This window comes from Schistocerca cancellata, chromosome 1 (genome assembly GCF_023864275.1).
Source record: "Schistocerca cancellata isolate TAMUIC-IGC-003103 chromosome 1, iqSchCanc2.1, whole genome shotgun sequence".
NCBI lineage: Eukaryota > Metazoa > Arthropoda > Insecta > Orthoptera > Acrididae > Schistocerca > Schistocerca cancellata.
Window position 1 is genome coordinate 148,415,100 of NC_064626.1, and position 16,643 is coordinate 148,431,742.

The 16,643-nt window shown below is 43.1% G+C and overlaps 1 protein-coding gene and 1 non-coding gene across 2 annotated transcripts in view; one reads left to right on the forward strand and one right to left on the reverse strand.

The window, feature by feature from the left end:
* Positions 1-508: 508 nt before the first annotated feature.
* Positions 509-583, forward strand: Trnas-uga (transfer RNA serine (anticodon UGA)). The gene has a single exon. It is a non-coding gene; the product is annotated as a tRNA-Ser (tRNA).
* A 6,046-nt stretch (positions 584-6,629) lies between these two features.
* The window catches only part of LOC126115035 (dehydrogenase/reductase SDR family member 11-like), a 120,278-nt gene continuing 110,264 nt past the window's right edge, over positions 6,630-16,643 (reverse strand). Inside the window, exon 6 of the mRNA XM_049915030.1 lies at positions 6,630-6,742. Coding sequence (XP_049770987.1) covers positions 6,701-6,742 — 42 coding nt within the window. The 3' untranslated portion in view covers positions 6,630-6,700. The remainder of the gene's footprint in view (positions 6,743-16,643) is intronic.

The window sequence follows — 16,643 nt, forward strand, 5'->3', positions numbered from 1 at the left end:
TGATTAAGATATTTGTGTTGTTATGAAATGTAGTATTTTATTTCCAAACTTACTTTCATTTGGTTTTCTAGACATATTTATTGTGAAAAATCCAAACTGTTCATTCGAACATTTACTACACATTTCTTTAAAATGATCAAACCTTAAATCTCCACCAACAAACTCATGGTAAATATGATATAAATTTGTATCATCTTGTCTAAATATCTTTTAAAAAATTAGATTGTCTCTAACTAACTGTTTTGGTATTTTTAAATAAGTTGGAACTAAGTAAAAAGAATCTGTACCTTTGTGTCTGCCTCTGTAAAATAATCTCTAACACTATCTTGATTTTCCAGAATATTGCTCTGGAAACATCCCCCAGGCTGTGGCTAAGCCATGTCTGCGCAATATCCTTTCTTTCAGGAGTGCTAGTTCTGCAAGGATCACAGGAGAGCTTCTGTAAAGTTTGGAAGGTAGGAGACGAGATACTGGCAGAAGTAAAGCTGTGAGTACCGGGCGTGAGTCGTGCTTCGGTAGCTCAGTTGGTAGAGCACTTGCCCGTGAAAGGCAAAGGTCCCGAGTTCGAGTCTCGGTCGGGCACACAGTTTTAATCTGCCAGGAAGTTTCATATCAGCGCACACTCCGCTGCAGAGTGAAAATCTCATTCTATACACCTACATATTTAACCGTAATGATGTGTTGATCAGCACATCACTATTCCTGTATTCGAACATTAATGGACTGTTTTTCCTACTCGTCTTCATTACCTTACATTTTTCTACATTCCATCACACCAACTGGAAATTCTATCTAAGTCATCTTGTATTCGCCTACAGTCTGTCACAGACGACACCCTCCTGTACACTACAGGTCATCAGCAAACAGTCACATGTTGCTTCACAGCCTGTTAGTCAGATCATTTACGTATACAGAACACAAGAGCGGTTCTGTCACATTTCCCAGACGACAGCCTTGTCCCTGATGAACAGTCGGCCTCCTCATCACCGTCGAGGGTAACGTACTGGCTTCTATTGCTCAAGAAGTCTTCCAGCCACTCACATATCTGGAACCTCATCACTCAAACCTACTGTCTAGTATGCAGTGGGACACTTAATCGAAAGTTTTTCGAAAATCTATGAGTATGAAATGTGCTTCTTATCCTTCATCAAAGACTCGTAGGGCATCACATGGGAAAAGGGCAAACTGAGTTTCCCACAAGTGATGCTACCCAGACCATGCTGATTTCCAAACACAAGCGTTTCCGACCCAAGGAAATTTGTTATATTCGAATTGATATTACGTTCAAGAATTATGCAGTAAACCCATGTTACGAATATTGGTCTGTACTTTTGCCGTCCCGTTGTTTTACCCATATTTTTCCTGGCTTTCTGTACCACCACTTCCAGTGTCCTCCGATGTGAAAGTGTGTGTACATTGTCTAAATGCATACAAATCGTGTACTTGAGGTGATACCTCGGTAGCAACGTGATATTCACTTAGGTAAGGGACACTACCTAAAAACCACATCTAGACAAAGACTTCTTTAATCTGATGCAGGCAACACTGGAAGCTGTAAATAATTCTTCCATTCAACGAGTGCACCAGTGTGTCGGTGTCCAGGGTCAACACTTTGAGCACGTTTGAATGTTCTACTCCTGGGCAATAGTACAGGAGTGTCATAGTCAATTTTGTGTTGTGTTTTTAATTGTTTTTCATAGGTTTTCTGACAACTCCAACAATTGGATGGGTTTGTGATCCTGGGCTCAAAGTCAGTTATGTAACTAATAACGTTGTGTTTCAGTGAATGGTATCTGAGATACATTTTTGAATAAGTCTTTAGGAGAGGAAATGAATTACCGAATAAAAAATACAGGGTGCCATTTAAAAATGTCATATCCTGTTGATATCTTTGTAAAAAACAAAGCTAGAACGAAGGCAATCATGCTGATTGATGTCACCCTGACGTCTACAGAACATTTGCTTGAAACATTTTGTAATTTGCATCTGGACAAAACGTTATTTAGGGTGGTCAAGATAAATGGGACATCCTGTATAATCAGCGTGGGGATTTTATAATGGTACATACTTTCAGGGATGAAGGAGAATGGCAGCTGTATCAATCGTATTCACGTCAGGAAACGACCCATTCAAAGTTACAAGCCAAAATGGTTCTGATACCTCAGAAAGCGGAATACAATTACAGGTACTGTCGGTCATACGATTGAATGGCAGGAAACTTTCCGAGTCCCAAGACCAAAACAATTTTTAGACAATAGCTCTAAAAAGCTTACCTTAAGAGCACTGCTTTATCTTCGGTACTGTGAAACACGTCTCTTCAACTACCAGCAGCAATGTTTCTACATTTTTGGAGGAGACAGTGGGGACCAAAACACGGCCAAAATATCCAGTAAATATAGGGCTCTAAAATGCACACTTTAAGAGATATAACAACTCGTTCATATTCGCTACTGTGAAACACATTTCTTCTACTAAACAAGCGCCCATAGCTCTTAAGCGTTTCAGAGCTCGTACTTATTGTTCTTTCTTGTTTTGGTCCATAGTACCACCTCTGAACGTTGCCCACACACCAACGGCGGTACATCTGTTTCACTGTCTGTGGTATCGGAAAGATTCTCGCTTACAACTTTCAGCTTGCTCTTTTCCGGACCAGGGTCTCTTATCTCAAACTAATAAAATAGCCCCTCTCCATAATACTTGAAAGTTTGTATAACGGAATCACCCTGTAAGTAGTGTTAAAGATGTAAAATACCTAGTTGGATGCCAGAGGGCATAATTTTGCGAGGTTAAATAAATCAATCAATAAATAAAAAGTCTCTCATGTCCTCGGATTTCGCCCTTGCGGCCGATATCGTCGCTAGGATGATTAGACATTCCTCTCAGTCCCGCTTACGTAGTTGCCATATCGCATGAGATGCCCGCATGGCACGCAGAGTAGTGATCACAATGTTCCCGTTCATCAGTGACTATTATCGGTAAACCACAGTACAATGTATGGCGGAGGGCACATCGTAGCAACATTATCGATTTACTTTCCTTTTGCATTCGCGCATTGGGGAAGTTGAAAAGGGCTATCTATCTCTCTTTATGTACTCGAAACCCCTCTTACCTTATTCCTCCAGGAGATATATGCTGGGGGAAGCACACTGTTGGCACGTTCGAATACTGGTCATCCAGATGTACCAAAAAGGGTTTCGTCGGAACTGCATCGGTTTTCTTCCAATGATTCCCGACCAAGTCCCAGTAGCATTTATGTTGTCATTTCGTATGAGCTCTAGTATCCTGTTAATATCCCAGATTTGCTTGGCTGAATTCATTCAATGTCTGTGGCCATATCTCGTTGATAAGGTGTCCAAACAGAGGAACAACAGAATTAGTCGCACTCGGGTCTTTTATGTGATTTGTTACAGATGTCAGATGCACTGCACGTTTCCTTAGCCTGTTCAACAACCTACGTCTCCTACTTGCGTTCCCAAATTGTGATTTTACCTGATCGTCACATGTCGCATTGCTTTCTCTTAATTGAAGGCATTTTCTTACATTTATAGACATTTAAAGGAATCTGGCGTTGATAACACCAAGTGGTAATTTTGTCGAAGTGACTCTGCAATGCCTTATGACCGTCTAGAGACTTTACTGCACAATGCAGCTTCGTTAACGAACGATATCATAGATCTGCTGATCCTGTATGATAAATCGTATATCTATATTAAAACATTTGAGATCCTATTACATTTACTTAGGGGGCATTTGATAGTACTTTAGTTTCTGTGGAATGCTTGCTGTCCATTAACACGTCCTGGATTCTTTTGGTCAAATGTTACTCAAACCGGTCGTGTATTTCCGAAGGTACTACCTATGATCGTGTACACACATGAATGTATGTTTGTATGTTTCGACATACAATCAAATGGAGTAACTTTGTACCACTTTTTAACAATTTTTAAAAATACTGAAGACAAACTAAATTACATATCACAACAGACATTGTAACATCATTTTACACCTACACTGATCAGCCAGTACATAATAACCACCGACTTATTTTAAACGACGTTCAGACGTCGTAGGGTTGGGCGGCCACCTCTTATTAATGATGTCGGACATCGTAGGCTGAGAAGACTGGTAACACAGGTCAGGAGGCGAACTGTGGAAGAAACAACATCAGCTTCTAATGCTGGTTAGAGTACATTTGTGTCTGAACACACAGTTGACCGTGCACTCCTAACGATGGGCCTCCGCAATTTACTGGAATCAGGTGACTTGAGTGTGCTGATGTGGTGCCGATTCCCTCCAGCGACCTACAAAAGCCTCACTGCTTCCATCCCACGACGCGTCGCTGCTGTTATGCGTGCAAAAGTTGGACACGCCGGCTATTAGGTAGGCCGTCATAGTGTTCTGGCTGATCAGTGTATGGTTATTGAGTGCTTGTAAAAGTGAGAATGTATACTAACTACGCCCTATTGGAGGAAAATTTCAATTCTAATGCTCGTACAAAGTTTCACTGGCAGCAGAGCGTGGTTTGCTCTCGAGCTTACCAACCTAGTTGCGGTCAGTTTCACCCTTGTTTCTATTGCGTCTGTGGCATCGTGTTGTTCGCCTTGTTATTGTTACAGGTGTTACGATAATGGCAGTCAGAGTCCGGGGATCGGCCTGTTAAGAAGCCCATCTTGTTTACGGGTCGACAATAAGGCGCCAACAGACTGAGGGCAGTGCTCCTGAATTGGTAGCAGGTTCGCACGCTGCCATGCTGCAGCCGGTTGACGTCACGCCGGCGGTGGTCGGAGAGACAGGAGCGGCAATTCGGTTTCCTTTACCGCTATTGAAGGCCTTGAAGACACTATTTGTCTTCTAGAGGGAACCCAACCTGGTGACAGTCAACTGGATTGAGTGCAGGCACTGATAATCCGTTACGTTCAGACAATACCTTCTGGTCTTAAAGTTCTGGTAGCTCTTTGGTCATCTTGTGAGGCTTAGCTCGGTGCCTTCTACTGTGTGGGGATGTCGGGTTGCCTGGGGCATGTTTCCTCTGAATTGTTGAAGTACGAGCGGGTATCTCGTTGTTTTCGTTGCTGACTTGCCGAAATTAGGTAGGTCTCTTCCCGGGGCAGGGATGTCGGGTAGCCAGTGGCCGTGTTCCCTCTGCAGGGGTGGCTCCGACCGAGTGTTTCGCTTGCGGTCTTTCTCGGCCACTGGCATGGGCCTTTTTAGAAGCTAGTTAGTTTATTAAGGCATATAACCCCCGGGTTCTTGTTTGATGGGCGGGGGGGGGGGGGGGAGGTTGAGCCGTGGGTGGTTCGTGTTCCCGCCATCATGTATTTTACACCCTGTTTTTAACGTACTTCAACCTCACTACGTTAATTTGAATTATTACTGTCACTGAGCTGCTGCTTTGCCTGACCGTGAGAGGCGTTAGCAGTGCATTTCGATATATCCCCTTTCGTAGTTTCTTTGCTCGACTGCTATTATTCCCCAGTCGTCGTCTGTCGTAAGAGACTTTAGGTCAGTCTTAGAAAACAAAGAATTTTTCCTGTATCAAAGGATATGGGGAAATTTAAATCGCATCCCAAAGAAACCAGGTGTTAGTAATAAGTAAAGGCAAACATATTTACTTTCCAATATCAAGATATTCGTATCAGTCTAGCACTGTTCAACTTAAATCACTGCCGCCAGACGTTCTCTCCACAGTCAACGTAATTAAAGGATAATCATGAGCCTAAGAGCTTGTAGGAAGTTGGAAAGACAACTGAAATAGTAACTGCAAACCACAGAGGTAATAAAATTGTTACTTTTAGTGCAAAACATTGGAAGTGGATGGAGCGGCAGCCATTTGAAACAAAAGTGGTAAGTGGTACAAAGATACTCTAACGTAAAAAGTTACCCTGACTGACTGTAACCCTGGAATCTTCGGAGGAATTTCAGCCAAACTATTTCATTACCTATAAAAATGATATTATTAGTATAGACAAGCAGTCCCCATATTATATATATGTACGGGAGTTTTATCAGAACAGTAACGTATTTCTTTATCCAAATAAACTAGCTGTAACAACGAAAGGAAAGATTTTGTGTATCCATTGATGTATGACAGTACACCACCACACAGCATTATTTTGACGCATATTTAACACTTAGTTTCTTGACAAAAAGTAATTCAAGTCGACATAAATTTACACAAGAAGAAAAATGTAGGAAAATTGAACATCTTACCGAGTGAAAAATGAGTGTCATATTGCTTCTAGTTTATTACTCTTGACTTCTTCAATTATTGCTATTTGATGCTGTTAATACCTTTACACCTGCTTGGAGCGTAAACAATGCTAATTCAACAATAGATTAGTTTCATATCCAAACTTATTATCCTTCCACAGTTTCGTCCTTTTTTCGAATCTTGGTACTTTTCCAGTAACAATTACGAAGCCCGTCGAGTCGTTCACGGATCTCACAGTAGAAAGCTGTAACTGACACGTCGCGCCTTCAGTAATTTACAAAGCATACAGTCACCAGTGGTAAGGAGTGATTCGTTGTAACGTCCTTGGCTCTCCGTCTTTTATTTCTTCTTCGAGTTACATATAACAGAGAATATTCTTTTCATATCTCGTCTAGACAAAAAACTAGTCTTACATGTTGCTTATAGAGGCTTAATAACTTCTGCATATGACCATCTTCTGAAAAACCAGCCGAAGTGTGACATCGTGAGCTAAAACACACATCCAGGAGGCCGTAATATGATGTCGTAAACCTGCAACACAAGAAAATGTGTAACAAATTCAGCTCCTAAGTGACAAAGGTAATATAAACACTGTATTTTGGCAGAAAAAGAGTGGCACATCAAGATAGTATCGCAATCGTATGAGTCCAGATTTGGTAGTTAAATAAGGCACAGGACGATTCCTGGCCCTGCAAGTGCTGTAGACTGGACGTTTTCGGTTGCTCCTCGTAAATCTAGATCCCGCCCACCAAACACCTTACCATTGTGACATTTCTAACTATATTTCATGACGAGTTAACGAGCATAATGGTACACTTGCTAGGCTGCGTCTGTTTTCACGTAGTGAGCGAGCATCGCCTAGTTACAATGCTGGATGCAGTGCTAACATAATCTGCATGCTGGAATTCGCAATGGGGATCCAACAACGTTACGAATAAAATGAAAGATGGCAATGGTTAAAGGCAATAAACAAAAAGAAACCCTCAGAGAAAATTTACTTTGGTAAATGGAACGAAAAGATTAGATCAGGCCCGATTCCTATACTGTAAGAACCGACCTACCAGTACCCCTAAAGAAAGTAGAGAAGCATAGAATGGGCAGTGGCCCCCGCTACTTACGACTACAGTATCCTAATAGTAGCAAATGTTAAGGAAATCAGCTGCTGGGAAATGGTAACACAGTTATGTTCATGATTTTTCCAATTAGCAACAATGTGACAAACTGATAATTGGACGAGGAAATTACTGAAAGCGTTTCGATGTTGCGAAGAAACCTAAATCACTTAATAAAGTCTTTCTGTCGAGACTCTACACCAGTTAGGATCCTGTCGGAGTAAGCTGATGAAATACAGTCCTTCTTAGCAATCCTTATACAATCGCTCGCCAAATGAAAGCCCGTACCTAAAGACTGAAAAGTTGTACGGGTCACATCAATGTTCAAGAAAGGAAACAGCAGTAACCTCCTGAAATACAGACCCATATTTCTGAAAATAATTAGCAATAGGAATCTGGAACGTATACTGTATTCGAATACTATGGAATAGCTTGAAGACAACGATCTATTGACAAGTAAGAAGGCTGATTCAGAAAATATTGCTAGTGTGCAACACAAGTAGCTCTTTACTTTCGTGAAGTCATGACTCCACCGACGCGTTGCGGAAGTATCTTTTTATGTACATTCAGTCATCAAGTTTCTCATCCAGACGTAAACAAAAATTGTAGGCCAAGGAAAGAGTTATCTGAACTTGCATGGAAAGATGTAGTTGCTCATTTTTCCCATTTCCCACTCGAGACTGGAGCCGTCGAGAGATAGTCTGGAAGCGGTTCCATGTATTTCTGTCAATTGTAGAGCAGTCCTGTAGTTACAGAGATAATGTATGACTAAGCCCTTAATACCCATCGGTGCCACAAATTTTCTTTTCTTTTGCCATCAATCTTCTGCCTAGTTTGACGTGACCTTCAAAAAATTCCTGTGCTGGTCCTACATTTTTTCTCAGAGCAGCAATGGATGTACCCCAATCTCTGTTTTCCTCTACAGTTTTTACTCTCTACAGCTGGTCCAACTCGTACCATGGAAGTCATACCCTGTTGCCTTACCATATGTTCTATCATTCTGTCCCTTCCTGTCAGTATCTTACATAAGTTCCTTTCCTCACCGATTGTGCAGAGAACCTTCTTATTTATTGCCTTATCAGTCCACGTAATTTTCAACATTGTTCTGTAGCACCATACCTCAAAGACTTCGAATCTCATCTGTTGTGGTTTACCAACAGCCCATGTCTCACTACCAAATGCTGTGCTCCAAACGTACATTCTCATAAATTTCTTCCTAAGTTGAGGCCTATGTTTGATACCAGCAGACTCTTCTTGGCCTGCATGCCTTTTTCGCCAGAGCTAGTCTGCTTTTTACGTCCTCCTTGCTTCGTCCGTCATAGGTTATTTTGCTGCCTACGTAGCAGAATTCCTTAATTACCTCTACTTAGTGATCCCCAGTATTAACGTTACATTTCTCGCACTTCTCATTTCCGCTATTTATTATTACTTTCGACTTTCTTCGATTTACTCTCAATCCACATTCTGTACATATTATACAGTTCATTCAGTTCAACACACCCTGCAATCCTTCAGTTTCACTGAGGATAGCAATTTCATCGGGGAATCTTATCACTGATGTTTCACGCTGAATTTTAATCCCACTTTTTAACTTTTCTTTTTTTATCCTCATTGCTTCTTCGATGTATAGATTCAACAGTAAGAATGAAAGGCGCAGATAGATTCTTACACCTTTTTTAATCCGAGCTTTTCGTTCTTGGTCTTCCAATCTCATTGTTCTTTTTTGGGGCTCGTACATATTGTACTCCACCCGAGTTTCCCTACAGTTTATCCCCATTTTTCTCTGAATTTCGAACATCCTGCACCATTTTACATTGACGAACGCTTTTTCGAGTTTGGAAAATCCTATGAGCGTGTCTTGCTTTTTCTTGAGTGTTGTTTCCATCAACCGCAACGACAGAACTGCCTCTGTGATGCCTTTACCTTTCCTAAAGCCATACTGATAGTCGTCTAACACATCAATTTTCTTTTCATTCTCCTGCAAATTATACTTGTCACCGACTTGGATGCATGGGCTGTTAAGCTGATTGTGTGTAATTCTTGCACTTCTCACTTCTTGCTGTCTTCGGAATTCTGTGGATAATGTTATTCCGTAAGTCTGATGGTATGTCGCCAGTCTCATATATTCTACACACCAACGTGAGTAGTCGTTTTGTTACCACTTCCCCCCAGTGATTTTAGAAACTCCGACGGAATGTTACCTATGCCTCCTACCTGATTTGATCTTAAGTCTTTCCAAGTTCTTTTAAATTGTGATTCTAATACTTGGTGCCCTATTTCTTCCCTGTCGACTGTTTCTTCCTCTCACATCATCAGACAAGTATTTCCCCTCGTAGAGGCCTTCAGTGTACACTTTCCACCTACCCGCTGCGTCCAATGCATTTAGGAATTACCTATGAACTCTAAATGTTACCACCCTTGCTTTTAATTTCACAGAACGTTATTTTCACTTTCCTATATGCTGAGTCTGTCCTCGTACGTACGGTTTTCTTTCCAGCTTCTGTTCTTGCCCTATTTAGAGATGGCCATTCCGCTTCAGTTGTACTGCCTACTGTGTTATTCTTCATCGTAGTGCCTATACCCTTCAGAACTTCAAACGTATCTCTTCATTTCTTAGTAATTTCGTTATCATACTTCCTTGCTTACTGATTTTGCCTGACTAATCTCTTAAGCTTCAGCCTAATCTTTATCATAATTAAATTGTGACCTGAGTCACTGTCTGCTCCTGGGTGCGCCTTACAATCGAATATCTGATTTCAGAATCTCGGCCTGACCATAACGTAATCTAACTTATACGTTCCATTATCTCCCGGCCGTTTCCAAGTATACCTCCTCCTCTTGTGATTCATTCGCTATTACCAGCTGGTATTAACTGGAGAACTCGGTTAGTCGTTCTGCTCTCTCGGCTCCACTAGCAAGCTCTTATTCTCCCGGAATCCTACCCCTACAGCAGCATTCCAGTCCCGCATGACTATTAATCTCCCTAGATACCCGTTTAATATTCTCATATAATTTCTCTGTGTCTTCATCTTCGACTTGTGACGTTGACATGTATACCTAAACTATTGTTATCTGTGTTGGTTTGCTGTCGATTCTGATGAGAACAACCCTGTCATTGAGATGTTCACAGTAACTCACTCTCTGCACTACCTTACTATTCATAACGGATTGTACTTCCGTTATATTATTTTCCGCATGTATTGTTGTTAGCTAATACTCGTCTGACGGGAAATCCTTGTCTTCATTCCATTTCACTTCACTGATCCCCATTATATCTAGATTGAGCCTTAGCATTTCTCTTTTGAGAATTTCTAGCTTGCTTACCACGTTCACTCTTCTGATATTCCAAGCTTCGTCTCGTAGGACGCTATCCTTTCGTTGGTTATTCAGTCTTCTCCTCACGGTCACCTCCACCTTGGCATTCACTCCTCGAGATCTTAATGGGTGACTATTTCGGAATTTTTTCCTACTGGAGAGATCATCGTCATACTTTCTCAATTACAGGCCACATATGTTGTGGATACAAAGTGGTTTCCATTGAGAAGCTCCTTTTCAATTGTCCCCCTCTCCCGAAAGAGGATATTGTCACAAGAGGTCAATCAGATGCTTACAGAAGGCCGTCCTCGTCACTATACGTTTCTGGTCCCTAAGGGACAAGGAAAGGGTTACAGGCCAGTAGTCGATTGCAGTGCAGTTAATGAAAAGTTGATTCTGGAATCTGTGTCGCTTCTCGACTTGCACAATTTTTCTGGGGCTTGTTAATTCACGGTACTCGTTCTTAACCAAGCTTATTACCAGATACCGTTGACCGAGGATTCTAAGCATGTTACTGCATTTTGCATCGATTGGAATCTGAATGAGTTCAGTCGGGTTCTATCTGGCTTCTCTATCGGGGCCGCTGAGCTGCCTCGGTTGTTGGACTATGTTCTGGGCGACCTTAAGTTCAGCTGCGTCTATAGCTAGGTTTACCTTAATTATGATCTTGTGTATAGCCGTTCACTTGACAAACATTTATGTCATCTCGAGGCAGTGTTGTTACGGCTTTGGGCAGCCGGATTAATCTTTACGACATCTAAAGTTACACTGGCTAGGCGACAAAGTTCTTTCTTGGCTGATCTCGTGTCGAGCGATCGGTTTAGAATTGATAAGGATTGTACCTCGCCCTCACGACGCTTTCTTCACCCCAAGGAATGAGAAAAGGGTAACTAGATTTATCGGTATGGACATTTATTTTAGGAACTTCGTTCCTAATTTTGCTCAGCTCTCTGCCTCTCTTAATAATTTTCGTAAAAAGGGAAACTCTTTTGTTTGGGGGAGGGCCAACAAGCTGCTTTTGAGGCTATTAAAACTACCTTGATTAGTCCTGCAATCTTGATCACACCGGACTTTGAGAAAGGCTTCGTTGTTCAGACTGACGCGTCTAAGGATGGCATCACAGGCGCGCTCTTGCAGGAATGTTTCGGGGAAAGGCATCCCATCGCTTAGTCCTCGAGTCTAACTGCCTCTGAGTTAAAGTATTGCGTTTGCCAGTGTGAGGCCTTTGCCGTTCTCTTCTCCCCAGGGACATTTAAATTTTATCTTGAGAACAGGGAGTTTGGTTTGGAGAGGGACAACCAAGTCGTAAGCTGGGCCTTAGCGCGACCTAGAAAGACCGGTAGGATCGTCAGATAGATGGTACTGATGTCGTCATTCCGCTTCAGATTTCGGCGGATTAAGGGGAGCCGGAGGTGCCTATGCTGCCCATGTTAAAATCACTAAGTTTGAGGAACATTTATCAATAAACTACCAAATAGAAAAATTAGAATTTTTTTTTTACATATAGAATGGTTTAGTATTGAAGTTATGACAGAGGGATTTTGGAGTATCTTTTCTAGTTTCCTTCCAATTATTTTTTTTATTAATGACCCAAATGTTTTACAAATAATTGCTTTATAATTAAACTGAAATGAAACTACTGAACATATTGCCAAATGGCTGTGTTAGAATGTAAGTTTGACCACTAGCAGTGCTGTATAAAAATTTCATCTCTCTAGCTTGAGAGGATTTTGAGAAAATGTTCCTTATATTCAAAAAATTCTAATTTACCGGAAATGGCTATCAAAGTTTCTCAATACATTCCTGCACTATAGGATGGATTATCAGGGTCTTCTTCTTCATCCTTCAAAAGCTTCCTCTTCTGTCTTCTTTTCTAGCCTGTTGTTCCATCATACGTCATATGCCTTTCTCTTCTTTCTGCTCCTCTTATCCTTTCTCTGTCAATATTTCTTAGTGCTCGTACAGTGTTCACCCCAGCTGTAAATCCTAATGCCTCAGAACTTCACACTTCACACTGTTCCCTTGGTTGTAGGTTGCTACTGCATCATAAATGCCAAAGTGCAGTGTTTTTATGCTTACAAACACCCTTTTAGGAATCACTTTCCAAATCAAATTGTTCACGCTCTCATTAGGATTCTGCGTCTTTCCGTGTAGACATTTGTGTAACAATTCTGGCCGTGCTAAGTCATGAAAAATTGGTTTTATTGTTCCCTCCTGATTCTTGTACATACTGCATATTACCCGCTTTACACAAGAAGTATAATACTACCAACAACAGGCGCAACACTAAACTAATTCGAAACGGTAAACAGGAAAGAGACGATGTTCCGCGCTCTTATTCATTGTAGTGTCGCAACTTGGTATTAGTGTTAATTTTCTTTTCCCTACGTTCTTCCTCTTCTTATATACACGGTTACTAAAACGTGGCAACGTAACCAGAACAGAAGTGTACGACAATATTAAATGGAGCAAGATGTTCGAAATTCTGAGGAAAATAGGAGTAAGCTGTAAGGAAATACGGGTAATATTTGTCACGGAAAACAATGTAGCCAACCCTTGCACACTCGCTGTATGCGTAACATAAGGCGCTGTATGCGTAACAGGCCGAGAAAATCCCAAGCAGTTCGCCAGAAAGTCACGAGAGGGTGTTAGATGCATTCAGCGGCCGCCCATTTCCTCTGCAGGCGTGGGGGAAAATTGTAACAACTCCACTTCTAGGGGAGTAGAACAATAAATAAAAGTTTACATTAAAGAGGAATGTTCCTCAATTTTCGATAGCAAAAAAAAAAAAAATCGTAATTTTTTGGACTTGACCACGTCCGGCTCCCCTTAAGGGGTCTGCCGGCCGCGGTGGCCGTGCGGTTCTAGGCGCTTCAGTCCGGAACCGCGGGACTGCTACGGTCGCAGGTTCGAATCCTGCCACGGGCATGGATGTGTGTGATTTCCTTAGATTAGTTAGACTTAAGTAGTTCTAAGTTCTAGGGGACTGATGTCCTAAGATGTTAAGTCCCATAAAGCTCAGAGCCATTTGAACCATTTTTGATTAAGGGGTCTAACAATCAGGTGGCCGACGCACTTAGTCATAAGCATGAAATGTTCTCGGTTTACTTGCCGCGTCAAATTTGGATAACATCCCGAGCTTTCGATGACTACCTCTGTCATCTTCGTCAGGGACAAAACTGACTGTAGTGGACCTTTTTTTTTTTTCTTTATTGTTATTTTGAAACCTGTATGACAGGCAGGCCTGCAGCAGCATACGACACCGCTCTTCAGCCGCAGAGAACACAAATATACAAATGAAGACATTTAAAGAAAAAACATGGTGGACATATAAACGGAGACAAACAATTTTTAAAATACAAGGTGCCGTTCACGGGCGTAGAGTCCAAGATAAAATTGTTCAGACACTTCAACCCAGAAAGAGACGAAAATTGTCACACGTGAACGTAGGGGCACAAAACGAAAAACACTGAATCACTTACGCACAAAACGACGGCACACAGAGAACACGAGGCGTTGATCTCCGGCGCGCGAATGTTCACTATTCATGTACGAGTCCGGGGACCTGCCAAGAGAGGAGGAGGGGGGGTGGGAGAGGGAGAGGGGAGAGCAGATACCATGGGCAGGGGAGATAGGGGGAAGGGAGGAAGGGGGAGGGGAAGCCTGGGGGAAGAGGGAAGGAGGGAGGGGATGGGGAAAAAGGAAAGAGAAGGGAGGGAGGGTGCCTAATGGAAAGACACAGGATGTGGAGGGAGGATCAAAGTTGATAGGAGGGGTAGATGGAGGGGAGGAGGACATCATCAGGGAGGGGGAGCTGGCGGAAGCCACCTTGGGAGAGGGTGAGGAGGGTGGAGAGATGGAGACCGGGTGGGACGTGGGAATACAGGCACGGCAGCGGGCGGGGGAGGGGGAGGATGGGTGAGACAAGCGGATGAGGAGGATCGAGTTTGCGGGAGGTGTACAGGATCCGTATCCTTTTAAGGTAAAGGAGGAGGTGGGGGAAGGGGATGATATCATACAGGATCCGCGTGGGGGAGGGGAGACGGATGCGATAGGCGTGGCGGAGAGAGTGGCGTTCAAGGATTTGGTGGGATTTATAAAAGGTAGGGGGGGGGGGGCGGAGATCCAGGCCGGATGGGCGTAAGAAAGGATAGGGCGGATGATGGATTTATAGGAGTGGAGGATGGTGGAGGGGTCCAGACCCCACGTACGGCCGGAAAGGAGCTTGAGGAGACGGAGTCGGGAGCGTGCCTTGGCTTGGATTGTCCGGAGATGGGGAGTCCAGGAGAGGCGACGGTCGAGGGTGACGCCAAGGTACTTAAGGGTGGGAGTGAGGGCGATAGGACGGCCACAGATGGTGAGATAGAAATCAAGGAGGCGGAAGGAAGGGGTTGTTTTGCCTACAATGATCGCCTGTGTAGTGGACTGGTGAGGCTTCCGCTTTTATAAGCAATGGACGGCTTAACATTGGTTGGATGAAAACAGCGCGTACGGAGTTGGCGGCCTCTATGTCCATAGATTTTGTTTGCGCGCTTTATCCAGCGTTGCTTGCAGCGCCATCCATCGCAAGAAGCGGAGAACTGCGAGGAATGTATGAAGTCGCCCTCTGTGCTCTTTATCAACTGCGTGCTTCCATGCATTGCTGAATGCACAAGCGGAGTCTCTGTTGAAATTATTTTCACAAAGTCTAATTTCAACTGCTTTCCTGATGGTAAAGTTCCAATACTTCGAAGCGTGAGCAAGTATTCTTGTTTAATCGAATAAAATCTTGTGTTTATTTAACAAACTGTGCTCAGCCTCCGCTGATTTTTCAAGATACCTGTATTTCAGATGACTCTGATGTTCCACACAGCGATCGGCAACAGTTCTTATAGACTGGCCCACATAATTTTTCCCACACTCGCAAGGAATTCTGTAACTTTCTGGTACTCTCAGGCCGGGTCGCAACATTTCCTTAAACCTCCTGGGTGGCCGGAAGACAGGTCTGATTCCCTGCTGGCTCAGGACTCTACAGAAAAAAATAGCTCAAATGGCTCTGAGCACTATGGGACTCAACTGCTGAGGTCATCAGTCCCCTAGAACTTAGAACTACTTAAACCTAACTAACCTAAGGACATCACACACAGCCATGCCCGAGGCAGGATTCGAACCTGCGACCGTAGCGGTCTCGCGGTTCCAGACTGTAGCGCCTAGAACCGTTCGGCCACTCCGACCGGCGACTCTGCCGATCTTGCTGGTCATTGCACCGCAGAATGGTAGCCGCGCGATGTGTTGGTCCTCTTCATCTGTTCGAACAGCGCCATTTATAGGTTTCTTCGCCAGAGTAGATCTGATATCATGATCAGAGTATCCATTTTTTTTTAATGCCGTCGTCCGAAATAGCCCTTGCTCTGTGTACCAAGGTATTCAGCATAGCTCTCTGCTGAGCTGGGTGGTGAAAACTATGTGGGTTTGCGTTTAGATATAAATCTGTATGCGTTGGTTTTCTGTACACAGAATTTCCAAGACGACCATCTGATAATCGCTCCACCAGCACATCTAAGAAGAGTAACTTCCCATCCATCTCCACCTCCACCGTAAATCTTATGTTCTGGTGTATACCATTCAAATGATAAACAAAATGCTGCAGTGCCTCAGTGCCATGTGGCCAGATTAAAAATGTATCGTCAACATACCTGAAGAAACAGGATGGACGTAAGGGAGGACTGTTCAACGCTCGTTCTTCGAAATCCTCCATGAAGAAGTTAGCTGTGGCTGGTGACAGTAGCGAACCCATGGCTGTTCCGTCAAATGTTTGCTGTTCCGTCAAATGTTTGAGGAAGGCGCTGAGGGAGTAGGACGGTGCCACTCCTCGTCCGTGACTCCTGATTTGGTGTCTTGGCCGAGGTAACGGAGTTTTTCACCTACCTTAAGTCTAAACAAGGCCAAAATCTGCTTTTGGGACTCATAAGACAATGCCTGTTTTCGGGTATTATCTGTTGAAACAGGGCATAGTATGTTGGGAG